Source organism: Pteropus vampyrus, unplaced genomic scaffold, assembly GCF_000151845.1.
Source record: "Pteropus vampyrus isolate Shadow unplaced genomic scaffold, Pvam_2.0 Scaffold30, whole genome shotgun sequence".
In the NCBI taxonomy this organism is placed as follows: Eukaryota; Metazoa; Chordata; class Mammalia; order Chiroptera; family Pteropodidae; genus Pteropus; species Pteropus vampyrus.
The window spans coordinates 6,521,711-6,544,879 of NW_011888811.1; the positions used below are offsets into that span (position 1 = coordinate 6,521,711).

A 23,169-nucleotide genomic window follows, 5' to 3' on the forward strand; every position below is an offset into this window, starting at 1 on the left:
TTAATTCACATTTATCGAGTAGTTATTTTGTGCCAGGCACACTATACTAAATGTTTTACCTGCTTTAACTCCAGTAAGTAGGTATTTTTGTGCAGGAGGAGAGTGAACCTCAGAAAGGTTAAGTTGCATGCCTAAAGTTACACAGTTGGTAATGGCAAAGATGAATATTGGATCCAAGTCTTTTGGACTCCTGAAGTTGCAACTCTGCATTGCTCCTTTTACTTTTCTCTAAAAATATGACATTGTAATTGACAAAAAATTAGTCTTCATATTTGAAGATAGATAATGTGTGGATGACTTTTCTTTCTTAGCTATAGCTTATCTGTTGTAGAAAAGAATATATAAATTTAAATTCCAGCCACGAATTCGAAGACATCAGATTTCACTGGGCTACTCTTGCCTCCTTCGTAGTGGTTATAAATCCTATCTGCCTTTAAGATGCATAGCTACCTATCAAAAGATTATTAAAAAAAAAAAAAAAAAAAGTCTTCCAAGTAATTAGCTTGGTGTGCACATGTGCGCGGAGGAGACAATAACACGTAAACTGAGACCTGAGTGAAGATGTTGAGTTAATCGAGCGAAATCGTGTGGGGAAGAACAGAGGGAAGGGATTCCAGATGAAGGGAACCACACGTGTGAACAATGGAAGTAAAGGAAGAATGGCAGGTAAAAGAATTTTAGAATGGCTGGAGCATCGACTGTGTGTGGCGGGGGGGGGGGGAGGCGTTTTTGGGAGTTGGGTTCCTTTGGCCGGGGAGGAGGGGCTTTTGTTGGTAAGATTTGGGGAGTTTGGACTTTAGGGCAAGGGAAGCCATTGAGCATTTTAATCGAGGGTGAGCGCATGATCTAATGTGTATTGCATTTACTCATGTATTTTATGACTCAATACAATTTAAAATCTGAGTTCTTAGAACTTGACTACAAATAGATTTATCATTGCACTGAAAATCTTCTGAAGTTAGTTACAAAACATCAGTTGATAAAATAATACATATAAGTATTTTTGCAGTGTAATATTAAATTTTTCTCATTTCAGAGAGAAATCTGGGTGTACTTCCTGCATGAATCCACAATACATTTCCCTGATATTTAGAAAATTCATGCATTGGGAATTATTTTAAAATATTATGCTACAATTTAAAAACACAGGAAGGGATGGTTGAAACAGTTCAGTAATATTTTCATCATAATAAATATTAAGCATTTAGACAGAGAATTGGCATAAATTCTTAGGAAATCTGTAACCTTCTCTAGGAAATATAACTTTTTTATCATAAAGGACTGTCAAACAGATGAATGATACTTTTATTTAAGTATATGGAAAGATAAATAAATTATTGTTTCATAATACTTTTTTCAATATTTAAATACATTGACAGAGAAACATCCTGCAAGGTTCTTCTGATTGTAAATAATCTATAAATATACTAAGAAAGTATTTCTAGGAATGATTGTAATAAAGTTAAGAAATATTTAGTTAATAATCAGAAATCGATGAGAAGACAGTAATTAGGAAAAATAATAAGGAGCATAATTCTCATGGTTTTCTTGTGGCCAAAGGCAGTATCTGTCAAAGAATTGCCGGAAACTGTGTAAATTAGTAATAGTGATTTTTGCCTCAACATTTTGAGTGTCATACTCTGTCTTTTCTCTTTCCATGGATGGAAAAACATTGGGTATGTTTTCCATGAAGAACTTCTTAACAATAATACATGTTATAGCTTATATGTATATTTTTCTTATTTCCCAGCTTTACTGTGCATCTTCCTTCCAAATTGCCCCACATAAGTAAGAAAACCATACAGGTAGTCCCTCTGAGCCCATCTTATTCAAGCACTTGCCACATAATGTGAGATGATTTTGCTACTCCCGTTCGCAAAAAGTATAAGCATGAATCTCAAAAGTAAAGTTGAATGAAAAAAGCTAACATAAACTAGAACATACTCTAATATTCCTTTTATATGAAGTTCAAAATGAGGCAAAACTAATCTGAGAGAAGTACAGGCAACGGTTACCTTGTGGGAGGGTCGTGCCTGGAAAGACCATCAGGATGGCTGCTAACAAGCTGGAATGAATCCACATCTTCAACTGGGTGCTGTCCCTCAGGGACACTCCCCAAAAGTCATCAAGTTATGCAGTTATAAATTGAGCACCCTTCTGGATGTATGTTTCAATAAAGTTTTTAAAAACAAAGTATTTCAATATAGAGTTATAAAGTTTGAACCCTTTTGTAGAATGGGTGACATATGGCCAAATCTGCCCGTAGGGAGCATGTGAGTGACTCTCAGAACTGTAAGAGTTCCAGGACACTATCTCTGTAAGATCTCTTAAAGGCACTGCTTTTTACTTTATTTGATTTTTCATTGCACCGATAACCCATAAAGGTGTCCATTTGACTTGAAAAGAGTTATTTCACTCAAAAAATGGAATAAGCTCTTCAGTATACATTATGTTCATCTAATTCCAACAATGTTCATAAAAAAAGAGCAAGGAACAGTCCAACCAATATGTGAAAGCTTGTTATGATTTTGGTCTTGTATAACTGATATCTATGAAACAAGGCCACAAACTCAGACCTCCACAGGGCTGTAGCTGGGGCTGGGTGGATTAGTGAGTGAAGAGAATCTGGAAAGGCATAATAGGGAAGAATGGGCACTTAGAGAAACTAGAGAATGCATGTGCTCCTTAATGGTATTCGGGCTCTCATTTTTATAGCCATGTGCTGACCAGTTGAAATAAGTTGGTCACATTCAGCCTGTGGTCCAATAGTTTGGCCCATACAAAGTATTATTCTCTATAACCAGAGGTCCCCAACTTTTTTGGCACCAGAGACCAGCACTCCTAGGATAACCTAACGCCTGACGATCTGAGATGGAGCTGAGGTGGTGATGCTAGCGCTGGGGAGCGGCTGCAAATACAGATGAAGCTCTGCTCACCTCTCACCTGCTGTGCGACCCAGTTCCTAACAGGCTATGACCAGTACCAGTTTGTAGCCCAGAGGATGGGGACCCTTGCTCTCTATGACTTGTTCCTTTAACAGAGCATGGCCCTGTGTTTCAGACAGGTTAAGCACTCGCAACATTTTTATTGAACATTTTGAATGCCAGCCTTATAAATGGTACCAGTTTAATATCTACGTAAATCAAATATTATACTAATTATGCTTTAAATATAAAATAGTATTTTCCAGAATTGAGAAAACTGAATATTCACCTTAAGAAATTACTAATTTTAGATATTTATTTTCAAATGAATCTGAAGATGGAAATACTATATTTCTTAATGCATCTCTTCTTTTAGGGACCCCATTATTAGAGAAAAAAGTATAAAGATTATACAGGGGAATTCTAGAAACTTCTCTTTATTATTAAGTGGTTTGGCTACATAGTTTCTGTAGGATACTTTACTAGTTGTTATGACAAACACAAAAGGTTTATTAAAATGGGGTATACTTACTATGTCCCCTGTTGTCATGGTGGCTACTATCTGATGGAACTTTCCTGCTAACTATATAAAAGGAAGATCTAAACATGAATTTGCTGTTCTAAACCTGACATAAGTCATTTGACTTTTAATATAAAAACCCATCATACTATCCATTTGTCCAAAGCATTGATTGCAGTATTTTTTTTTGCAATAGTATTTTTAGTTGCTCTCATTTTTTTCTCTTAAAAAAATATTCTACTTTTCCTCTTGACCTCCTTCAGAGTCTTAAAATAGATTATAGTAGCGATGATAAGAGCAGTTAACATGTATTGAGTACTTAGGCTTTGCAAATGATTGCTCTAAATGCTTCATAGACATCATTTTATTTGATTTCTCAATAGCACCACTATAAAGTAGACATTTTTATGTGGATAAAAATGTCTACTTTACAGAAAAAATTGAGAGTTAGAGGATTTAATAATATCCCCAGTGTCACAAAGCTGGAAATGCCAGGTCTTGATTTAAATCCAAGACTGGTTCCAAATATTAGCCCACCTCTTTTCCAAAAATGCTAATTTTGCATCTTTTGAAGTCACAGTTATAAATGCAGGAGAACTCTTCTATTACAAATCTTGGTATTTCCCCAATTCATCAATTTTCTCAAAAATATACAGCTCATTTACTCAAACTGTATGAACTGACTTTAACTCACAATTCTTCTATATTGCATTATAAAAGCAATTGATCTTAATAACAACAGGATGTGCAACCTATCCTTACATATTTCTGCTTTAACATGGCCTGAATTTTTCACCAACCCATATTATGTGAGTACTTAATTGGCTGTTATCATTCTGACTTTTAAATTATACTTCCCAGGGAAGTTGACCATAAATACTCATATCAGAACATTCACTTCTAATCTTTAAATCATTCCTTCCTTTCCTGACTTTCTTACATCAGTATTTTAAAACCAAGTTTCACTCAAGCAGTTGTGATAGCATATCATCAAGTTATCCAGTCCCATGTCATGTTCTAGCAACTCTGTAATGCTTATCATTATTATTTCCATTTTAAAGACAAGTAAAGTCCCCTCCTCAAGTGACTTCACTAGTCCCCTCCTCAGGTGACTTCAGTAAATACTGGTGCTTGTGCCTGAGTCTGAATGACGCCCCAGACAGGTCCTTTCTACTGCACTGAAACCAAGAAAAGAGAACCAACACTTGTACTTTCTTTTTAAATTTTTATTTTGACTTGTATTCGTATGCTACATTGTTTACTTTGAGGCCGTAATGAAAAATAATCTAAAATTTGAAGATATGTATTAGCTAAATGAAGTTGCACTGAACTCTCACAGATGTCCTGGCTTTGTGAGCACACGGCCCCAGAGGTCCCATGCTGGCTGGCACAGAGCACTGGCCTCCAGTGAGTTTTAGCTGAGCCTTAGATAAAGCTGCCATTGGTTCAGAACCCAGCGCTGCCGCTAGCTCTCTTTATGTGTCAGTTAAGCCAAGTCGCTTAATATCTCAGAGACTTCCTTTCCTCCTTTATAAAATTACAGGTGAGAGCAAGTGCTGCCTACCGCCAGCCCTCAAGACAGATGAAACTTATGAATGTATTTTATTTGACCAACACAGTACTTTTAAAAATTAAGACATTTCATTTTAAAATATGTATTTCCTAATTATCTTTTTTTAAAAATCTAAAGATCAAAAACAAGGGGTTTTACTTCCTACGTGGCAACTATCATATCAGCTGACCTGAGAAGTGACACCTGGTTCAGACAGGTATTTTCTTTCCTGGTCACCACAGTCCCCATCATTCCCTGTTGTCCTATGTTGAGACTACTGCACACACTACAGAGGCCAGAAGCTTGACTCACTAGACATCTGAGTTTGTGCCTCGTTTAAATTTAAGTATCTTAGAATATTATCACTGTTTCGTGTTATGTCATACAACACTCTGCAGTATTCAGTGGATTAAAGTATAAGCTAGTTTGCTGAGAACTTAAGTTTAACAGCTGCTTGCCTTCATTCTGCCTTTCACCAAGCATAAATCTCAACTAGTTTGCTTACCTCTCAAGACAACCTATCCATTTTGCCTAAGTGCCCTGTCTCTGGGCATGTGCTCACACCATGCCATGCTGACTGGAAACCCTTCTAGCTACACTCTGGCAAAATCACATTCATCCTTCATTACCTAGCTGATAGCTCATTGTCCCTGCAGTGACTGTTTAAGCTTCCAATCACCTTCTTTACTGGAGTTCTTATAACATAAATTATATTTAACACATGCCTAATAAAAATGAATATAAATAAAAATGAATATAATTATTTTATGTATATAGCTAAAGTTTATAGGAATTATTTAGCATATTCCATGCTAAACAATTTTTATGTATTGTTTCAGTTCTTAACATCCATATTAAGAGGTAGATATACTTATTGTTGTCATGCTATCATTACTGAGGCTCAAAGAGGTTAAATAATGTATCCAAGATCACAAAGCTGATATCTTCCTACATCAGTTTATCTTGTATCTGGGCTTTGATTTTTAGGTTCTTAAGGTCACAGATCACATCTTAATAGTTTTATAAAATATATTTTCTCCATGGTTTAGCAAATAGAATGTAGGCACTCAGTAGATTCATTAATATTGGTCTACTCTCTTATTGTCATTCATGTATATTACAATTCAAGGACTTAATACCTTTCTCAAACTTGTTGACCGAGTTATAACAGACTTACAAAATTTAGGTTTTTAAATTTATACATTATCCAATTCAAAATCCTTATATAGTCTTTAACTCCCTAATGGTAGATTAAGAACTAGCAGCCATTAGCTTATTGCATTGTATTTCTCTCAGAGATGGCATACAAAGGTATATTATTCAGGTGGAGGTAAGGAGTTGGCTAAGAAAAGGAGGCTATATAGAAAGCAAATATAAAATCAGATGTGTCAAAGTGATACAATACACCTTAATCACTTAAAAATATTGCTCTAGAAATAATTACTCATTAGCAACATTATAGTGTTACACCACCACAAATGTCTTAATTAATGCAAACTCTGAGTATGAAAATTATAACCAACATGTAATGTTGCATCTGAGTGCTCTGAGGATAGTCTTTAATGGTTTTCTTAGTAATTATCTGACATAAATATATCTTTACCTAGCGCTTGTTGTCATTAAGCAAGAGCTGAAAGACTTTAGTGTTTATAGGCTGTATTACAACTCTTTATTTAATTGCATTTAGCAACTCCTCAAGTTACCGTGTTTTATTAAGCTAATATCAATTACAAGCCAAATTCGCAAAGGTATGCTGAGGCTGCAAAGGATGTAGACGTTTGCTTCAGTTGCTGAAAATTGAAGATAGAGGCTACTTTAGTGAACCAGAAAGTGCAGCCTGTCACTGACACCAACCATCCTTGTGCCGTGGTTACTCCTGCCTTCATCACTGTGACAGATGAGCCTATTCTTTACACATCTGCTCCAGAAGGGGAAATCTACCACCTACCCTAGAGAGCCAGTTCGTTATTTTACAGCCTTCACTATCAGCCAAGTCATCTTTCTATTTAACCTAAATCCTCCATGTCCTTCATGGTAGAATTTATGACCGTAGCTTCCTGTTTGTTCCATAGCAGAAAATGCGAACATCCGATCATCACTCCCTTGAGCCCTCCATATAAATAGAGGCTGTTATTAAATCTATCAGTCGGCTCTCTCTTCTCCAGCTAGAACAGTAGAGCTCATCCAGCCATTTGTTAAACAATTAATTGAGTTTTATATTCAATAATATTTTACTGATTTATGAAGACATTTTGCCATATATTTTTTTTTTTTTCTAGAGTGAGAAAACCAGGATGGCAAGCTGGAGAAAATATTCACAGGGCAGCTCTTCTTAAACTCAGTTGTGTACCCTCCCATTCTCCAGCTCTGCTCCCATCTCCCAGCTTGGATGCAGTGAAATTGTTCATATAAAAACAGTGTTACACACCTTTTCCCTTATTATAAATTTTCATTTTTTTATCCAGGAATCAAGTGCACTTGTTTTCATCTTTTTCTTTTTGTGATGTGCCATAGTAATATTTTAGTGATCTTTATTGTAAATTGTCTGTCATTTCCATGTGTTTATGATCTTTTTGTGTGTGTGAGCCTTTTCTGTTTCTTTGAAGCTGCAGTTTTATTATGATGATTCATTTTATTCTGCTTTAATTCTTTACTCAGCTGAGCTTTTTTACTCAGTGCACTGTCATTGGTCTCCGTGCTCATGTATATGAGTCTTACATTAGTTTGCCAAGCACTGCGCTCACCACTCCTCACGATTATATGTCATGTCAGGATAGACATCCTTTTACATGCTTCTTTGTCCTCTTCTCTGATTGTTTCCACTGATAAACCCATAAGAATAAAATTACTGTCAAATATGTGAAAGATTCTGATGTCCAAATCAGTCCTTATAAAGGTTAAATCAATTTATATTCTTACCAACAATTGTGCAGCCCGGTTTATTTATATTCTCACCAGTTACTACATTTGAGAAAAAAATAAAACAATTTGCTAGGCAGAAAATGTTAGTCCATTGTTCCTACGAAAAATGTAGGGTATGTTCTCAGCATAAACAATATGTCAAAATCAATTCCAGGTGGATTTAAGAATTACTGTAAAATTTGAAACCATGAAACAGAAATATAGTGAAATCTTTATCTCATCTCAGGATGGAGTAGGATTGTCCAGACATGAAGCAGTTTAAGAAACAAAAATGTAAATGGTTGATAGCTTCGATGACAACAAACTAACATCAATAACTCAAATGAATCACTAAGTAAAAGAGAAACACTCCCTAGACCAAAAACTGCAAAGTACATGAATTAACAATTGACAATGAAAGAAATTCAAACTTCTTTTTAAATATCGAAAAACTTTCTTGTAATCATAGCTTTCCAAAAATGGAATACATTCCTTTTGGAAAGAATGAGTTCCAAGTCATTGGAGAGACTCAAGTTAGAGCAATGATTGTAAAGATCTTATGGAAGGATTTTAATCATCAGAAAGTTATTTGTGTATAAATGATATATATGAATAGTATTTAATCATCTTTTCTACCTTAAGAATACATAATCAAATGATGACATTTCCACCAACATTTTAGTGGCATAGGAAATTTATTGAAGTGCCTACATTTGGTACCGTTAGCATGCAGACCAACATTTCCAGCCCATGGAATGTTATTATCTTGTGTATTATAAAATGTTCTTCTATACAAACAAATGCTACTGCAAATAGAATAAATGATTAACGATACATAGTCCTGATGGAGACTAAAGCAGACAGGGAGAATTTCCTCTGCTGTTTTCAGAGAGAAAAGCAATACATGTTCATCATATAAACAGTGAAATTACAGAAAATATAAGAAAATATAAAGCAACGATATTTTCACTGTTTATTTTAGTATACTTTTAGTCATTTAACTGTGCACTCAATATACGTTTTTAAATAAATTGTGCAATTATGCAATTTACATAGATTAAAATACAATTTGTGTAAATCACTGCTTTCTAATATACAATTTTCTCTTTAATAAAAATCAAGAACACTTTTCTGTGTCCACACTCAAAGTATTCCTTTTACCGCATTATGTAACTAAATCAGAATGCTTTTAAATATTCATATATGTGATATAGAATATATTCACTTCTTGTTTAAAGTTATACTTAACATTCTTGTATATAGTTTTACATTATTTTGTTTTCAAATTAATTTCTTAAAGTGGAATTTTAGGAAAGAAGATTTGCACATTTTGTGGGTTTTGATTAATGTTCTACCATCCAGGAAGTTTGTACCGATTTGAAATTCTATCAGAAGCATCTGTGAGAGAGCGTTTCCTTGCAGAATCTGTAGTACTGGATATTGTAATTTCTTTAAATTTTTGCCGACTAGATAATCAATAATCATAATGGCTTAATTTGTATTTCTAATACAAATTTGTAATTTCTAATTGTGGTAAGCATTTTTCCATGTTTTTGGTGCCTATTTTATGTTAAAGACTTAACTCTTAAGTAGTAAAAATACCATTGTTGACCTTAAATAGACAGCCAGATAATTCTTCAGCAAAATGTGTTTATTTGAGAACAAAGAATTACATCTTAGGTCAGGCAGTCTAATGGTGAATCACTCACAAGTCCAAAAACCAAAGGAGAGAAAGGTTCTGTTATAGTGGAGTGGGGAGTTGAAGGGGGCTTTTGTAAACAAAGAGCCCGTTGGAGGAAAGTGGGAGTTTGAAGTGTAGTGGATTTTCATTGGCTGAGCTATTTTTGTAGGAGAAGATCCTCTCCCCTCCTGCTAAGGCAGTAGAGAGACAGCCTCCTGCCGGAGATGGAAAGCACACCCTTCCTGTTTGGAGTAACTGATGAGTGGTGGGGTGTCAGAGCTCACCCCACAGGCACTTCCAACTCCAGTTTAAACGAGGTTTCTGCTGACTAATCTTTACATCATTTAGATGGAATCTTTTTGCCATTAGAGACTGTAATGATGAAAGGCCTGAGACTACGTTGTTTGTGGATTTTATTGGTGTCAGAAGTACAAGCTGAGTTGCCAGTATGTGATAGGAGGCAGCTCTGAATAATTTATTTTTCATGTTTAAAAAATAACAGCAAAGTAACAGCAGTAAAACCTATTTTACTTTTCTGGTTAAGGCCATCACAGTTGCAACCATGCACTGCAGTGAAAATCTGTGTGAGGGTGTGTTCGAGGCAAAATCAGTGTTTCCCACTGAACTTTCAGCAAGTGCTCTAACTCAAGAGAGAGAAAAAGGTTAAACGGGCATTTCTTTTCCTCCAACATCCTATGTCAGTTGCTCAAAGAAGTATGTGTGTGTGTGCGTGCGTGTGTGTGTGTGTGTGTGTGTGTGTGTGTGTGTGTAGCAGTAGTAGTAGTAGTAGTAGTAGTAGTAGTAGTGGAGGAGGAAGGTGATTTACAGGCCATTTCAGTCCCATGTGGATTGGTAGCAGTGTACCTACTTCGATAATGATATTCCTACTAGAAAGTTCCTGTCACTGGGCAAACATCCTACATTGACATCTCCCTTTGTCCAGTCTTGCTTCTTTCTTCTTTAACAGATAACGATCCTCAATGAGCATGCTTCAGGGTCTGCTTCTGGGAAACCCAATGTTAGAAAGACCCTAAATCTACTAGGGAAATAGAAAATATCAAATAAATGTATACAAAGGATAATTTTAGATAGTAGTAAGTATTATGAAGGAAATAAAACAGGACGAGGCAGTGACCAGTGGCGCAGGAGCTAAGGTAGAGGGAGAAAGCTTCTTGGGTGGGCAGTAGCTTACTGAGACTGGACCCCTGTGAAGGAGGCAGTTCATGTAAGGTGGAGGGGACCTTCGTCCCTCATCCCTAACATTTCAACTTGCCATGCAGAGGGCCTTCGGATTCTTACTGTCTTTTAGCATCAACTCCGCTTTAAGCAAATCGTGTTACAAGGGCATGTCTTTGCTTTGGCTAATTGGTAATATCAGTTCAGTACAGAATAAAGATTTAAAAAAAACAAAACAAAAAAAAAAAAACAAAAAAACCAAGATAAAGGTCCCAGGAATTAAATGCTTCTAATTTTCTTGACAGCCTAACTGAAAAACCTCAGATTTTAAATACATTTCTATAATATATTCTACCAGTCTGGGGCCCGACAGGAAACAGATGGCGTACTGAAAATGAGATAATTTGAGGAGAATGTAATAAAAAGGCAATTTACAAAGAAACAGAACAAGCACCCCCTTCCTCCCTCCCAGAGACAGGATCAGCAGGTTGCCCTCCGCTCCCTAATATCACAGACTTGAAGTGGAAGAGAAGGGAATGGTCAGGGATGAAGCCCGGGGAACAGAGCCCCTGACCTCACTCTCCTCTCTCCCCCAGACTCCTGATCTGCTCCCCATTGGCCAAATTCAACCCAACGCCAGAGAACCAGGGAGGCAGTTTTTGAAGTCTGTACAATTTAGACGCTAGAGCTACAGAGTTTGGTGGTGGAAGGTGGAGCTGGAGAGGCAAAAGAAGACATCCAGCATGTGTAGTTTATATTTAAAAATAATACCGGATGGGATTCGGAAGTTATGATAGCAGTCCCAGCTGAGGTTATAGCCTCAGTCTGTCACTGGCTAACTATAAATCAATATCTGTAAGCCACTTTTATTTGTTAAAAAAAATTAATGGCTAGAATAAAACTGATGAACTTATTCTGAAATGCTATGACTCTAATGTGTCACAAGTCAAAATATTTTAAATTCATTTTAATGTAACAGGAAATATCTGGCATATTTAATCATTGTTTTATATTATGAAAACAAACAAGTAAAAATCACTGTTGAAATAATGAGTCCCAGCTCTCTGTCTTTCTAGTCGGTAAGTGACTGATTGAATTAAAGCTCTTACGGTGACTTGAAATCAGATTTTAGTTGTTAGATTATGAGTTAAAAAACAGAATGATTACTTTTTTCTCAAGGACTCAGACTGCCTTCAGGACAATCTAGAATAGATGATATTCTCATTCTGAGATAAGCACAGGATTTATAGATGAGGCCTTAAGGAATGTAATATGGGAGATCTTGGTAGAAAGTGAATGACTAGACAAGAATAATAAAGGCTTAGATTGCTTTGGCCATATCTATTACTATTTTTTGAGTAGGATTTATATGCTTACGCAGTAGGATTTTGTTAGAATACTGACTGCTGTTTGGATTCCACAGGCATGTTATTTAAGAAAATGTCTTTCATAGTAGTACCTGAGTTTTTAGCAGAAGCCCTTTAATAGTCACAGTATCTTGACAACGGATAAGGTTCTAAAACAGCAGAGTCACAGAAGGCCAAACAGCTGCAGGAGAGTACAAATAGCTCTAATCTGAAACACACGATTTATCAAATGGGAACATGATTGCTAGCAATCTTACTTTTTTTGGTGATTACAAAGTTGATCTTAGTAGTACATGTGACTCTATATGAGGACTTGTAGAGAGCTTTTACAAACAATTATGCGTGAGTGTTGGAGATTTTAATTTAAGCAGAAGGCCTCTGCGGAGGCGAATGAAGAGCATAGGCCGGGAGAAAAGCACTGAGGGAGACCTTCAGTCGGAGGAGAATGTTAAGTGGGAGAGCTTAAGGAGAGGCCTGCATTCGCGTGTCTGGGGTAGACTCATCTACATAATTGACTCAAACAGAATGAACAGCTGTGAAATACAGCATTTGAATGTGTGGGTAAAACAAAATTACAAGATATACAGGGTCACAGAACATGTGGCTTATTTTCATAAGATTATTAAATTTCTAAGCTCATTTGGGATGTAAGAAACCAGCCAGTCCTCTAGAGAAGATAAATGACTTTATCAAGGTCTACTAGCTAACTAGTATTAGCATACTAGTTAGGGACGTGGACTCAAGTAAAAACATCCTTAATGTAAATCCCAACTCCACCGCTCACTCTGTGACTCTTGAGAAAATCATTCTACCTTTCTGCCTCAATTTTCTCATCTATACAATGGAAATAATAGGATATTCCTTGTATTAAATGAGATGATACATTTCTGTAATACTAGATGGTGTCTAAAACTTAGTAAGTGATCAATTAATATGAGAATGCCAGAGTTGAATCACCTAACTCCTACAGCAATGTTCTATCTACTCTAGAAAAAGCAAGAGCATATCACAAGAGGAATATACATGAGAAATAAGTTTCCTAACTAAAAATAGTTGTGAGACACAAAAATACATCAAAACTTATTGAAATATAAAAGCAAAAAAATTTAAGTACCTTTGGGGGAAGTGACTCAGATGTGCTCATTAAGGTACAAAATGCCAGGCATAAAAACAGTCAGGGATATAAAATGCAGCATAGGGAATAGTTAATAATGTAGTTAATAATATTATACTAACTATGTATGGTGTCATATGGGTACTAGACTTACTGGGGTGATCAATTTGTAAGTTATATAAATGTCTAATCACTGTGTTTACACCTGAAACTAATGTAAGTCAACTGTAATTGAAATTCTTTAAAGTTATTTTTTCAAAAAGCAGATGAAGGAAACAAAAGATATGTTCTTTAGAACTTTTCAAAATTTCAATTCGTACTCTAATGCTTAAATTCAGTATTTGGATCTTTTCTCCCCCAGCTGAAGTTTTTAATTAGTTTGTTTTACAGCTAGCAAAAATGTATATCAATATATATTTCTTTGGTAATTGATCTTTTTTAACATCCTAATTTTTCACTGGTAATGATGCCTATTAATGCTGTAAGATTCCTTTATCCTTTGTAATTAGAATAAGTTGTACTTTTAAATAAATATACATTTTGGACAAAGTAAAAGCATACTGTGAAATAAAACAATGTTTTGAATATAGTTGGGGATAAGGCATCTAATTTTCTTTAAAAAAAAACAAAGTTGTTGAAAAAGCGATATTTTTGGAATATGAATGGTTATCTAGATACAGAAATCAAAGTTGAGTTCAAATTCTCTTATAATCTCTGGATGAAATCCTGACAAGTTTCTTACATGTTAAGGCTCATATTCTACCAAGTATTCTAGCTCCTGAAGCCACCTCAGAGTCTGCTGAAAGACTGGAAACATGTCACATTAATTATGATTCTGAGTTATTTCCTATTAACTGAGAAGCAAAGGCAGCTATTATTACTTATTAACTAACTACCTTTGGTCATATTCAAATTTGGGGTAATATGGTAGCACCATTAAATCTCAAGTGACACCATAACACATATGTTATACTTTGGTACAAAATGCTGGCATAGCGATTGTATTTCTTGATTTTATAGATGCCTTTCAGAGATGGTTTTAAGCTATGCAAAATATTTAATTTTCTTACTCTGTGTAAGGATTTTATAGCACCAGTTACTTTTGGATGACAGTGCCCAGTGGCTAAGGAATAAATAGTTTATCCTAAGATCTCTTAGCTCAGTCAGAATATTAGCATTTTGCAAAGGTAGCTTTTATCATGCAATAGAATTCAACTCCAGAGAGGACTCATTTCTCCTTTTAACTACAGATTTGCCACAGGTAAATGAGATTCTGGAGGCATCATTTACGGTTTCCTTTGACGACAAAGCTGTCTCCATATATTTCACAGTGGTCTTAAAACTTAACCAGGATATCTGCATAATGAGTTACAAGCCTCACTTCAAGGATTCCTAGTAGTAGGCTTGAGTAAATTAAGGATCTTTATCAGAATTCAGAAAGGCATGATCATGGATAACCCATTAAGTATATTTGTTGTTCTGACTTCTTCCTGGCAAAACTTAGTTCTGTTATAAATCAGAACACCCCAAAGAACAGATTTTGATGCTCCTCACAGAGATTTTCTGAATAAGATTCATTCCAGGTAGCTTCTTGTATAAAGATGATTTTTACTTTAAAACTTATTTGAGAACTTTTTATATAAATTAAATCAGACACTATAGAGAATTGCTTCAAAATCCTCAGTTTGAGAATGCTTGTGACCATGGCTTTCTTTTCTTTGTTTTGTCTTTGTTGTTATTATTATTAATTTTAATCTTGGGTAAGTGACAGGTGCTAGGCACCTGGCAAAGTGCTTAAGATACAAATAAAATTAAAAAAACAGATGTGGTTCCTGATCTCACAAAGCACACAGATGCATGTCTGTATTTTGTCTTGGAAGCTGTTAAAGTTCTATATACACACATGGCATAATTATTTTTGCATAATTATGTGTTGGGAAGCTATGTAGAACCTATTTTATATCTCTGCTTTGCTGATAAGTGTGATTATCCTATATTTCTTTATGTACACAAGCGCATACATATGTATACTACCAAATAACCGCTGGTCAGATGAGTCATCACTGTATCTTCTCATTAGCCAGTAGTAATAACAAGAGTAGTAAATCATTTTAAGAGTTATAAATCTCTTCCTACATCTCATCCCACAACAAATTACAATGTCAGGTATCTAATTCAAATTTTCCAGGGCAACTATGTGTTGGCGAATATAAGTGACTTGTCCCAGGTCACTCATACCGGTCTGTATGATCAAGATTCCAAATGGATTATTTCAGCTATAAAGTTTCTGTTTTAATCCAAAAGAAGACACAAATGCTTCATAAACATCGATTATAAAGCATTTATTTTTCTTAACTTTATGGAGTGTATTGCAGCATTAAAAAATGTAAAACTGGTATAAATATGTATATTGTTGATATGAGAAAAAACACTTTCTTCAACTTTACTTTTAAAACATGAGTAGAAACTCATTGCTTCTGTGATAGCATTAGTTGATTTATTTTTCTTGTCCACAGCACTAGTTCACAGATGTCAGTTGCCATGAATATCTATAGTAGTCATTGCAAACTTGGCTCATTTGCACAGTCAGGCATCTGTTTACAGCTCCTTCCTTTTCTGTCATATGTGTGCCCTTGTACCTTTCATGTCCTTTATGTTCATTCTGTCAGATGAAGTTGATTTTCTCTAGTTTCTCAAGACAGGGTTTATTTCTGCTGTTTTACATAAATAGCATGGGTGTTTGATATGCCCATTATAGACCTAATCCTATTTCCTTTGGAAATTTCTCTTCTGCATAATACAGGTTCTTTTAAATTAGTGACAATTCATGTTATATCTACTATAAAAAAAAAAAAAATTCCAGTGGACTAGTGAGAAACTCAGCCAAGTATCACATAGCCAAAAAATTGTCTTTTTTTTTTTTTTAACCCTAAGCAAGGAATGAAATGTGTATGTTAATTTTTATAGAATTTATAGAATTTAGAAACTTGATGACTCTCATTGAAAGCAGAAACAAGCAATTTGATAATAAGATAAACTCTAGAACTATTTACGTAATGTTAATTAAGTGGATTAAGATTTATTTACTGTTAAAAATATAAAAATAATGTCTAAAACCTGATACATTATAATTTTAAGTTAAAAAAGAAGAGAAATAATACAATGAAATAATCCTCTAAATAAAAGATTTATAATGAGAAATAGTTCTTTAAAAAATAAGCAAGATAATTTTAGATTGTGATAATTGCTTAAAGGAAATAAACAGACAAGATGGAGCATTAGTTATGGCAATGACTTTGGCTGGCTGCTTTGGCTGGCTTGCTCAGTGATGGCTGGCTGCCTTTCAGAGGAGGCGATTTTTAAGTGGAAGTATCAATACCAGGTGGACACATATGCTAGGCAGAGGAGCAAATACAAAGACTGGAAGATACTGAGGATTTGAAAGTATGAGATATTATTGAGAAGGAAGGATCAGGTTATTCAGGCCATAGTAGGTCACAGCCAAGACTTTGGATTCTGTTGGAAGAGCCACTAAAATTTGTAAGCAGAGGAGTGATAAAATCTGGTTTATGTTTTTAAAAGAGCTCTGACTACTGTGTGGATAAAAGATAGTAAGCAGGGAAGCGGATAGAGGCTGGGAGGCCAGGCTACCGTGCTAACATGGAGGAGAGGCAGTGGGGCCATGCACTGCTAGGGAGGCAGTGAAGATGGAAAGGGGTTGATGCAGAGCCGCCGGCAGGTCTCAGTGAAGGAGAGGAAAGAATCACAGATGAACATTGGCCCTAGGATACTCACTGAATACTAAAAAGGAAACGAAAATTAGCAGAGCACAAACCTTAATGAAGCAATAATCAAACTAAAGAGGCATGAACTACTTATATTAAATTAATTACTCACAGTACGTCACCCTACTCATCTGCAGGGGATATGTTCCAAGACCATCACTGGATGCCTGAAACCCTACTTATAGTGTTTTTTTCCTGTGCATACATACCTTTTCACTTAAAGGAAGCACTTTCTGGCCTCTCTTTAGCATACTCAGATTGCCAGCATTTTTGCATTTTGGGGCCATTCTTAAGTAAAACAAGGGTTACTTGAACATTAACACTGCAAAACTGTGACAGCCAATCTGATAACCAAGATGGCCACAACTATACAGGGTAGAGACACTGGCTGAGGACATGATTCACATCCCAGGCAGGACAGAGTGGGACAGTGCGAGATTTTGTCCTGCAACTCAGAACAGCATGCAATTTAAAACTTAATGAATTGTTTATTTCTGGAATTTTCTATTTCATTATTTCAGACACGGTTGACTGAAAGTAACTAAAACCACAGAAAGCAAAACCATGAATGAGGGGGCACAACTGTATTTTCATCCCACAACTGAGAAGTGGGACTCTCACACCTAACTGAGGAATTGCATAGATTCAGCCCAACTGCTCATCCAAGCTCTGTCTAAAACCTTTTTGATGAAAAAAGTCTAACTAGACTATTTCTCCCAAGATGGGGCTGCATCTTATTTCTCTGTTCCTAACACATTGTATCGTGCCCTTCAGAGGAGTGTCAGCCAAAGTTGGTCAAATTCAACATCAATCTCTACTCTTAGTTTTCTTCAGCAGATGTAAATTTTTAAAGGACCTACTACTTCATGTCAGTTACTCTTTCATATTCTTAATATAAATTAGTATATCAGTTCTTCCAGAAGCCCTGTTAGATAATTGCTATTATTGTTAATATTCCCTTTTTACAGAGAAAGAAACTGAAGTTGGTTAGGAAATATTAACCATCTTGATGTGAATCGCAGTCAATGAGGCAGTTAGAATTCAGACCTGTGTCTGGTGTATTCTAAAACTTATGTTTTTTCATGACCTTATGCTACTTCATTGTTTAGAAAACATATATTGATAAATCAGTTAGGACCGTATGTTTTTTGGCTCTTTCTAGTTGGTCTTCAACAGAGAGATAAGTGAAAAATGATGACAAATATAAAAACATTAAAGAGACATATTCATTTCTCTCTGATAAAATAATAAAAGTACCAAGTGTTCTAAATAAAAAACTCTGCCAGCCCATAGGGAGAAGTTCTCTAACATAGGTCATAAGAATATCAGATTACTCGAGACAGAGCAGTTCAGGTGATGGACGAACGGCTGATTGTGTGTTGTACTTGCACAGGAAGGTCAAAAATGATGGACCAAAGCCAGGATTGATCAAAGATTAGATTTTAGGGTCTTGTGAAAGGGAGGAGAAAACAAATGTGAATGGAAGAGGAATATCTGTGTTGATATTCTTAATCACCTATTGATGCTTGTAAAATACAGGTCCTGGGTCCCTGCCCCACCCCAGAATATTCTGGAGCATGGAAACTGCCTAACAAACACTCCTAGGTGACTTTGATACAAATAGGTAATGGATCACACTTTGGGAAAATACTGATTTGGACCAGTCTTTTTATTTTACAAATCAGCATGAGGCTCATAAAGGAAAATGGTTATCCAGAGTTGCAGCACTGTTTTTCATTGGAGCCTCAGCTAAATCAATCTCCCAGAGGCTCAGTTCTGTCCTCTTTGATACTTGGATTTAATTTTTCCACCTCCAGCCATGGACCAGCTAACAGCTTATATTATTGTTATTTCTCTCTAGAATCACAACCACAGCTGCCTGTATGATGGACCTACGGCGGTACCCACTGGATGAGCAAAACTGCACCTTGGAAATTGAAAGCTGTAAGTTTTTCTGAGAATTCAGCTAAATTCAAATCTGCTTTAAGGTTCAGAGGCCTCCTACCTTGGTTTATGTCCAGACCACAGTTCCTGCAGAGGTTCTGCTAGCACACTAAATTTGATAGAGGAGGGTACTCTTAGTATCTTTCCTCAGTGGTGTTGCCATCCTTTTAGTCTTGTCCCTTAATCCCTGGGAGAGATGTGAAGGGAAGAAGTAATCTAGCAGTAAAAGGAAGATGCTAAGAGCCTGGAAGGAAACCAAGGGCTCTTCCGGCCATTTCAAGTGTGATATTGGTGCAACAGGCTCGGGACAATAGGTGAAGGTGGCAGGGAGGCACAAGGTGTCCAGATTATTTTTGCCTGTCATAAACAATATCACTTGGCAGTTGCAACATAAATGTGACCTTCCAGATTAACTAAAAACATTCATAGAATGTGGATTAGTGGAATGTTTTTTGTTTCAAAGGAATATTTTCAATGTCAAAAATTTATATTCTTGCTGAAGGCCATATGATGAGCAAGATTGGTGTATATGTGTGTGTTTAATTCTCTTACCTGTGCTGACTTGTTTTGCAGTGTAATTGCATTTCTAGGCCATAGTGTCAGTGTCCTTCTTGATGATTCAGTCACCTATCCTGTTTGGTAAAAATGTTGATTTCATAACCCATCTCCGTTTCAGAGGTAACACAGGGAGGTCGTTTGAGGTGGAATGGAATTTTGAATCTCTTTTCTCTGTCGTTTCTTTGAAATATGTTCATACCTCATCCCACCAAACAATTGGAAGCTGACAGTTTTATATCTAGCATTCTAGATAATGAGCAACTTGACTGCTGTGCGGATACCCTCAGCCTTTGTCAGGAACTCTAGCTGTGGCAAGCAGCGTGACTCTAAATCACTGCTCTGAGCAGAAATATAGCATTTATGACACATTGCGGGTATTTTTGCCCATTTCAAAAAATAGCTTCCAGGAATAATTAAATTTACATGCATTTTTTGAAGAACCTGATTTCATACTTATATTTCCAAAGCATTTTTTTCACATTAGATCTTTGCCATGCAGAATAATTTGATAAAATTGCTGTATAGAATTTTTATGATTATTTTTATGTAAATATCTTTGGGATAAATTTGCCTTTTCATAATTTACAGTAAGGTTTAGAGTACAGAATAATTGTTCTTAAAGATCCAAATTCTTTAGTTGATCCAAATTTTTGATGTAAGATATGTTGCTGTGTACCACTCATGATTTTTTGTGGTAAGAGAATTTTTCATGGTAGAATTTGACCAAAATTTTAAGTAATCCTAGTTGTAGATGGTTTAAGGCTCTTGTACTGATGCCGTTTCATTCATTCACCTTCTCAGGTGAGTGAACATGGCCTTTTTAGTTTAAAGAACTGATGCTTAAGGACACAGGTAACACCCAAGTGTTTCGTGTAATTAAATTATAAATGTGACAGGAATTTTGAAAAATTAACATGATAATTCCTTAGACTTTTAGAAAGTAAGTTTAACTGAGGGGCTCTTACTCTGTTGAATGAGATGAGATGAGAGCTCATTGTGGTTTTTATTTGCATTTCCCTGATGATGAGCGATGTCGAACACCTTTTCATGTACCTGTTGCCCACATAGATGTCTTTGGAAAGATGTCTAGTTAGTTCTTCTGACTTCTTTTAATTGGATTATTTGTTTTTTGTATTGAGTGCTATGAATTCATTATATATTTTGAAAAGTAACCACTTATCAGATATATTTTTTGCAAATATTTTCTTCTATGCCATATGTTGCGTTTTTAATCCATTGACGGTTTCCTTTGCTCTGCCGAGGCTTGTTAGTACAATGTAGTCCTGCTTGTTTATTTTTGCTTTTGTTACTTGTGATTTGGTGTTACATCCAAAAAATTATTGCCAAGACCAGTATTAAGGAACTTTTTCCCTGTTTTCTTCTTGGAGTTTTACAGTTTTAGGTTTTACATTTGAGTCTTTACGTCTTTCAAGTTAATTTTTGTGAGTGTAAGATAGATCTAATTTAATTTTTTTGGAAGTGGATATCTGGTTTTCCCCAGTAACATCTATTGAAAAGACTATCTTTTTTCCATTGAATATTGTTGGCTCCCTTGTCAAATATTATTTGACCACATACATGAGGGTTTATTTCTGGGCTCTCAATTCTGTTTCATTCATTGCACGTCTGTTTTAATGTCATTATTATACTGTTTTGATTACCATAGCTCTGTAGTATAGTTTGAAATCAGGAAGTATGATACCTCCAGCTTTGTTATTCTTTCTCAAGATTGCTTTGGCTATTCACAGTTTGTGTGATTCCAGAGATTTTTTTTTAGGATTGTTTGTTCTATTTTTGTAAAAGATGTCATTGCAATTTTGATAAGGATTGATTGAATCTATAGATGGCTTTGGGTAATAAGGACATTTTAGCAATATTAATTCTCCTGATCCATGGGCGTGAGTTATCTTTTCATTTATTTGTGTCTTCAATTTTTTTCAACAATGTCTTATATTATTCAGTGTACAGAACTTTCACTTCCTTGGTTAAATTTATTTCTAAGTATTTTATTTTTGATGCTATTGTGAATGGGATTTTTTTCTTAATTCTTTTTCAGAGGGTTCATTATTTATGTATAGAAATGTAACATTTTTTGTATGTTGATTTTCTGTACTATAACTTTATTTGTTCTAATTCATTTGTTCTAATAGTTCTGAATTCATTTGTTCTAATAGTTTTTGCACAGCCTTAGGGTGTTCTATATATATCAGATCAGACTATCTGAAACCAGAAACTATTTATCTACTTTTTAAAAAATTTTGGATGTGTTTTATTTTCTTCTCTTACCTAATTGCTCTGCACTGGCTAGGACTCATAGTTCTGTGTTGAATAGGAGTGATGAGAGTGGGCTCCTTTGTTTTGTTTCTGATTTTAGAAGAAGATTTCAACCTTTCACTATTGAGTATGATGTTAGCTGTAGGCTTGTCATACATGGCCTTTGTTATGTTTAGGTGCATTCTCAATTTACCGAATTTGTTGAGAATTTTTATCATGAAACAATGTTAAATTTTGCCAAATTCTTTTTCCTGCATCTATCAAGATAATCATGTGATTTTTATCTTTCAAATATGTGATATATCACATTTATTGATTTGTATATGTCGAACTGTCCTTGCATCCCAAAGATGAATCCCACTTGTTCATGGTGTGTGATCCTCTTAATGCTTTTCTAAATTTGGTTTGATGATATTTTGTTGAGAATTTTTGCATCTATATGTATCAGGAATATTAGCATATAGTTTTCTTGTAGTATCCTTATTTGGCTGGTGTCAGGATAATGCTGGTATTGTATAATGAGTTTCAGAGAAATTTTTCCTCTTTAACTTTTTGGAAGAATTTGAGAAGGATTGGCATTAATTTTTCTTTAAATATTTGCTAAAATTCAGTTAAACCACATGTTCCTGGGCTCTTAATTCTTGAGAAGTTTTTAAATACTGATTCAATCTTCTTACCTATTATTGGTCTGTTTCAATTTTCTATTTCTTCGTGATTCAGCCTTAGTGATTGTCTATTTTTAGAAATTTATTCTTGGTCGTCCAATTTATTGGCATATAGTTGTTCATAGTAATCTCTTATGATCCTTTGTCTTTCTGTGTTGTCAGTTGTAATGGCTCTTTCGTTTCTAATTTTATTTATTTGAGTCCTCTCTCTTTTCTCTTGATTAATCTACCTAAAAGTTTGTCAGTTTTGTTTATCTTTTTCAAGAACCAATCTTTATATTTACAATCTTTTCTGTTGTTTTCCTGTGCTTGAGAAGAATGTGTTTTCTGTAGCCACTGGGTAGAATGGTCTGTATATGTCTCTTAAGTCTGATTGGTCTATAGTGCTTTTCAAAGCTGCTGTTTCCCTATTGATATTCTGTCTGGATGATTTATTCATTGTTGAGGGTGGGATATTAAAATTCGTAACTATTATTGTATTGTTGTTTATTTCTCTTTTGTGTTCTGTTAGTATTTGCTTCATATACTTAAGCACTCCAGTGTTGGGTGCATAAATATTTATGATTTCTGTATCATCTTGATGAATTGACCTCTCTATTATTATATAATGATCTTTTTGTCTCCTGTAAGCATTTATAGCTTAAAGTCTACAGGGTAGATATTAATATCCCTGTCTTTACAACTAGGGAAACAGACTCAAAAATAAAG

At 35.2% G+C, this 23,169-nt stretch overlaps 1 protein-coding gene across 1 annotated transcript in view; it reads left to right on the top strand.

The window, feature by feature from the left end:
• Window positions 1-23,169, top strand: part of GABRB2 (gamma-aminobutyric acid type A receptor beta2 subunit) — a 214,973-nt gene that overhangs the window by 93,911 nt on the left and 97,893 nt on the right. The window contains exon 6 of the mRNA XM_011356779.1: window positions 18,882-18,964. Within this exon, the coding sequence (XP_011355081.1) occupies window positions 18,882-18,964 (83 nt within the window). The remainder of the gene's footprint in view (window positions 1-18,881; window positions 18,965-23,169) is intronic.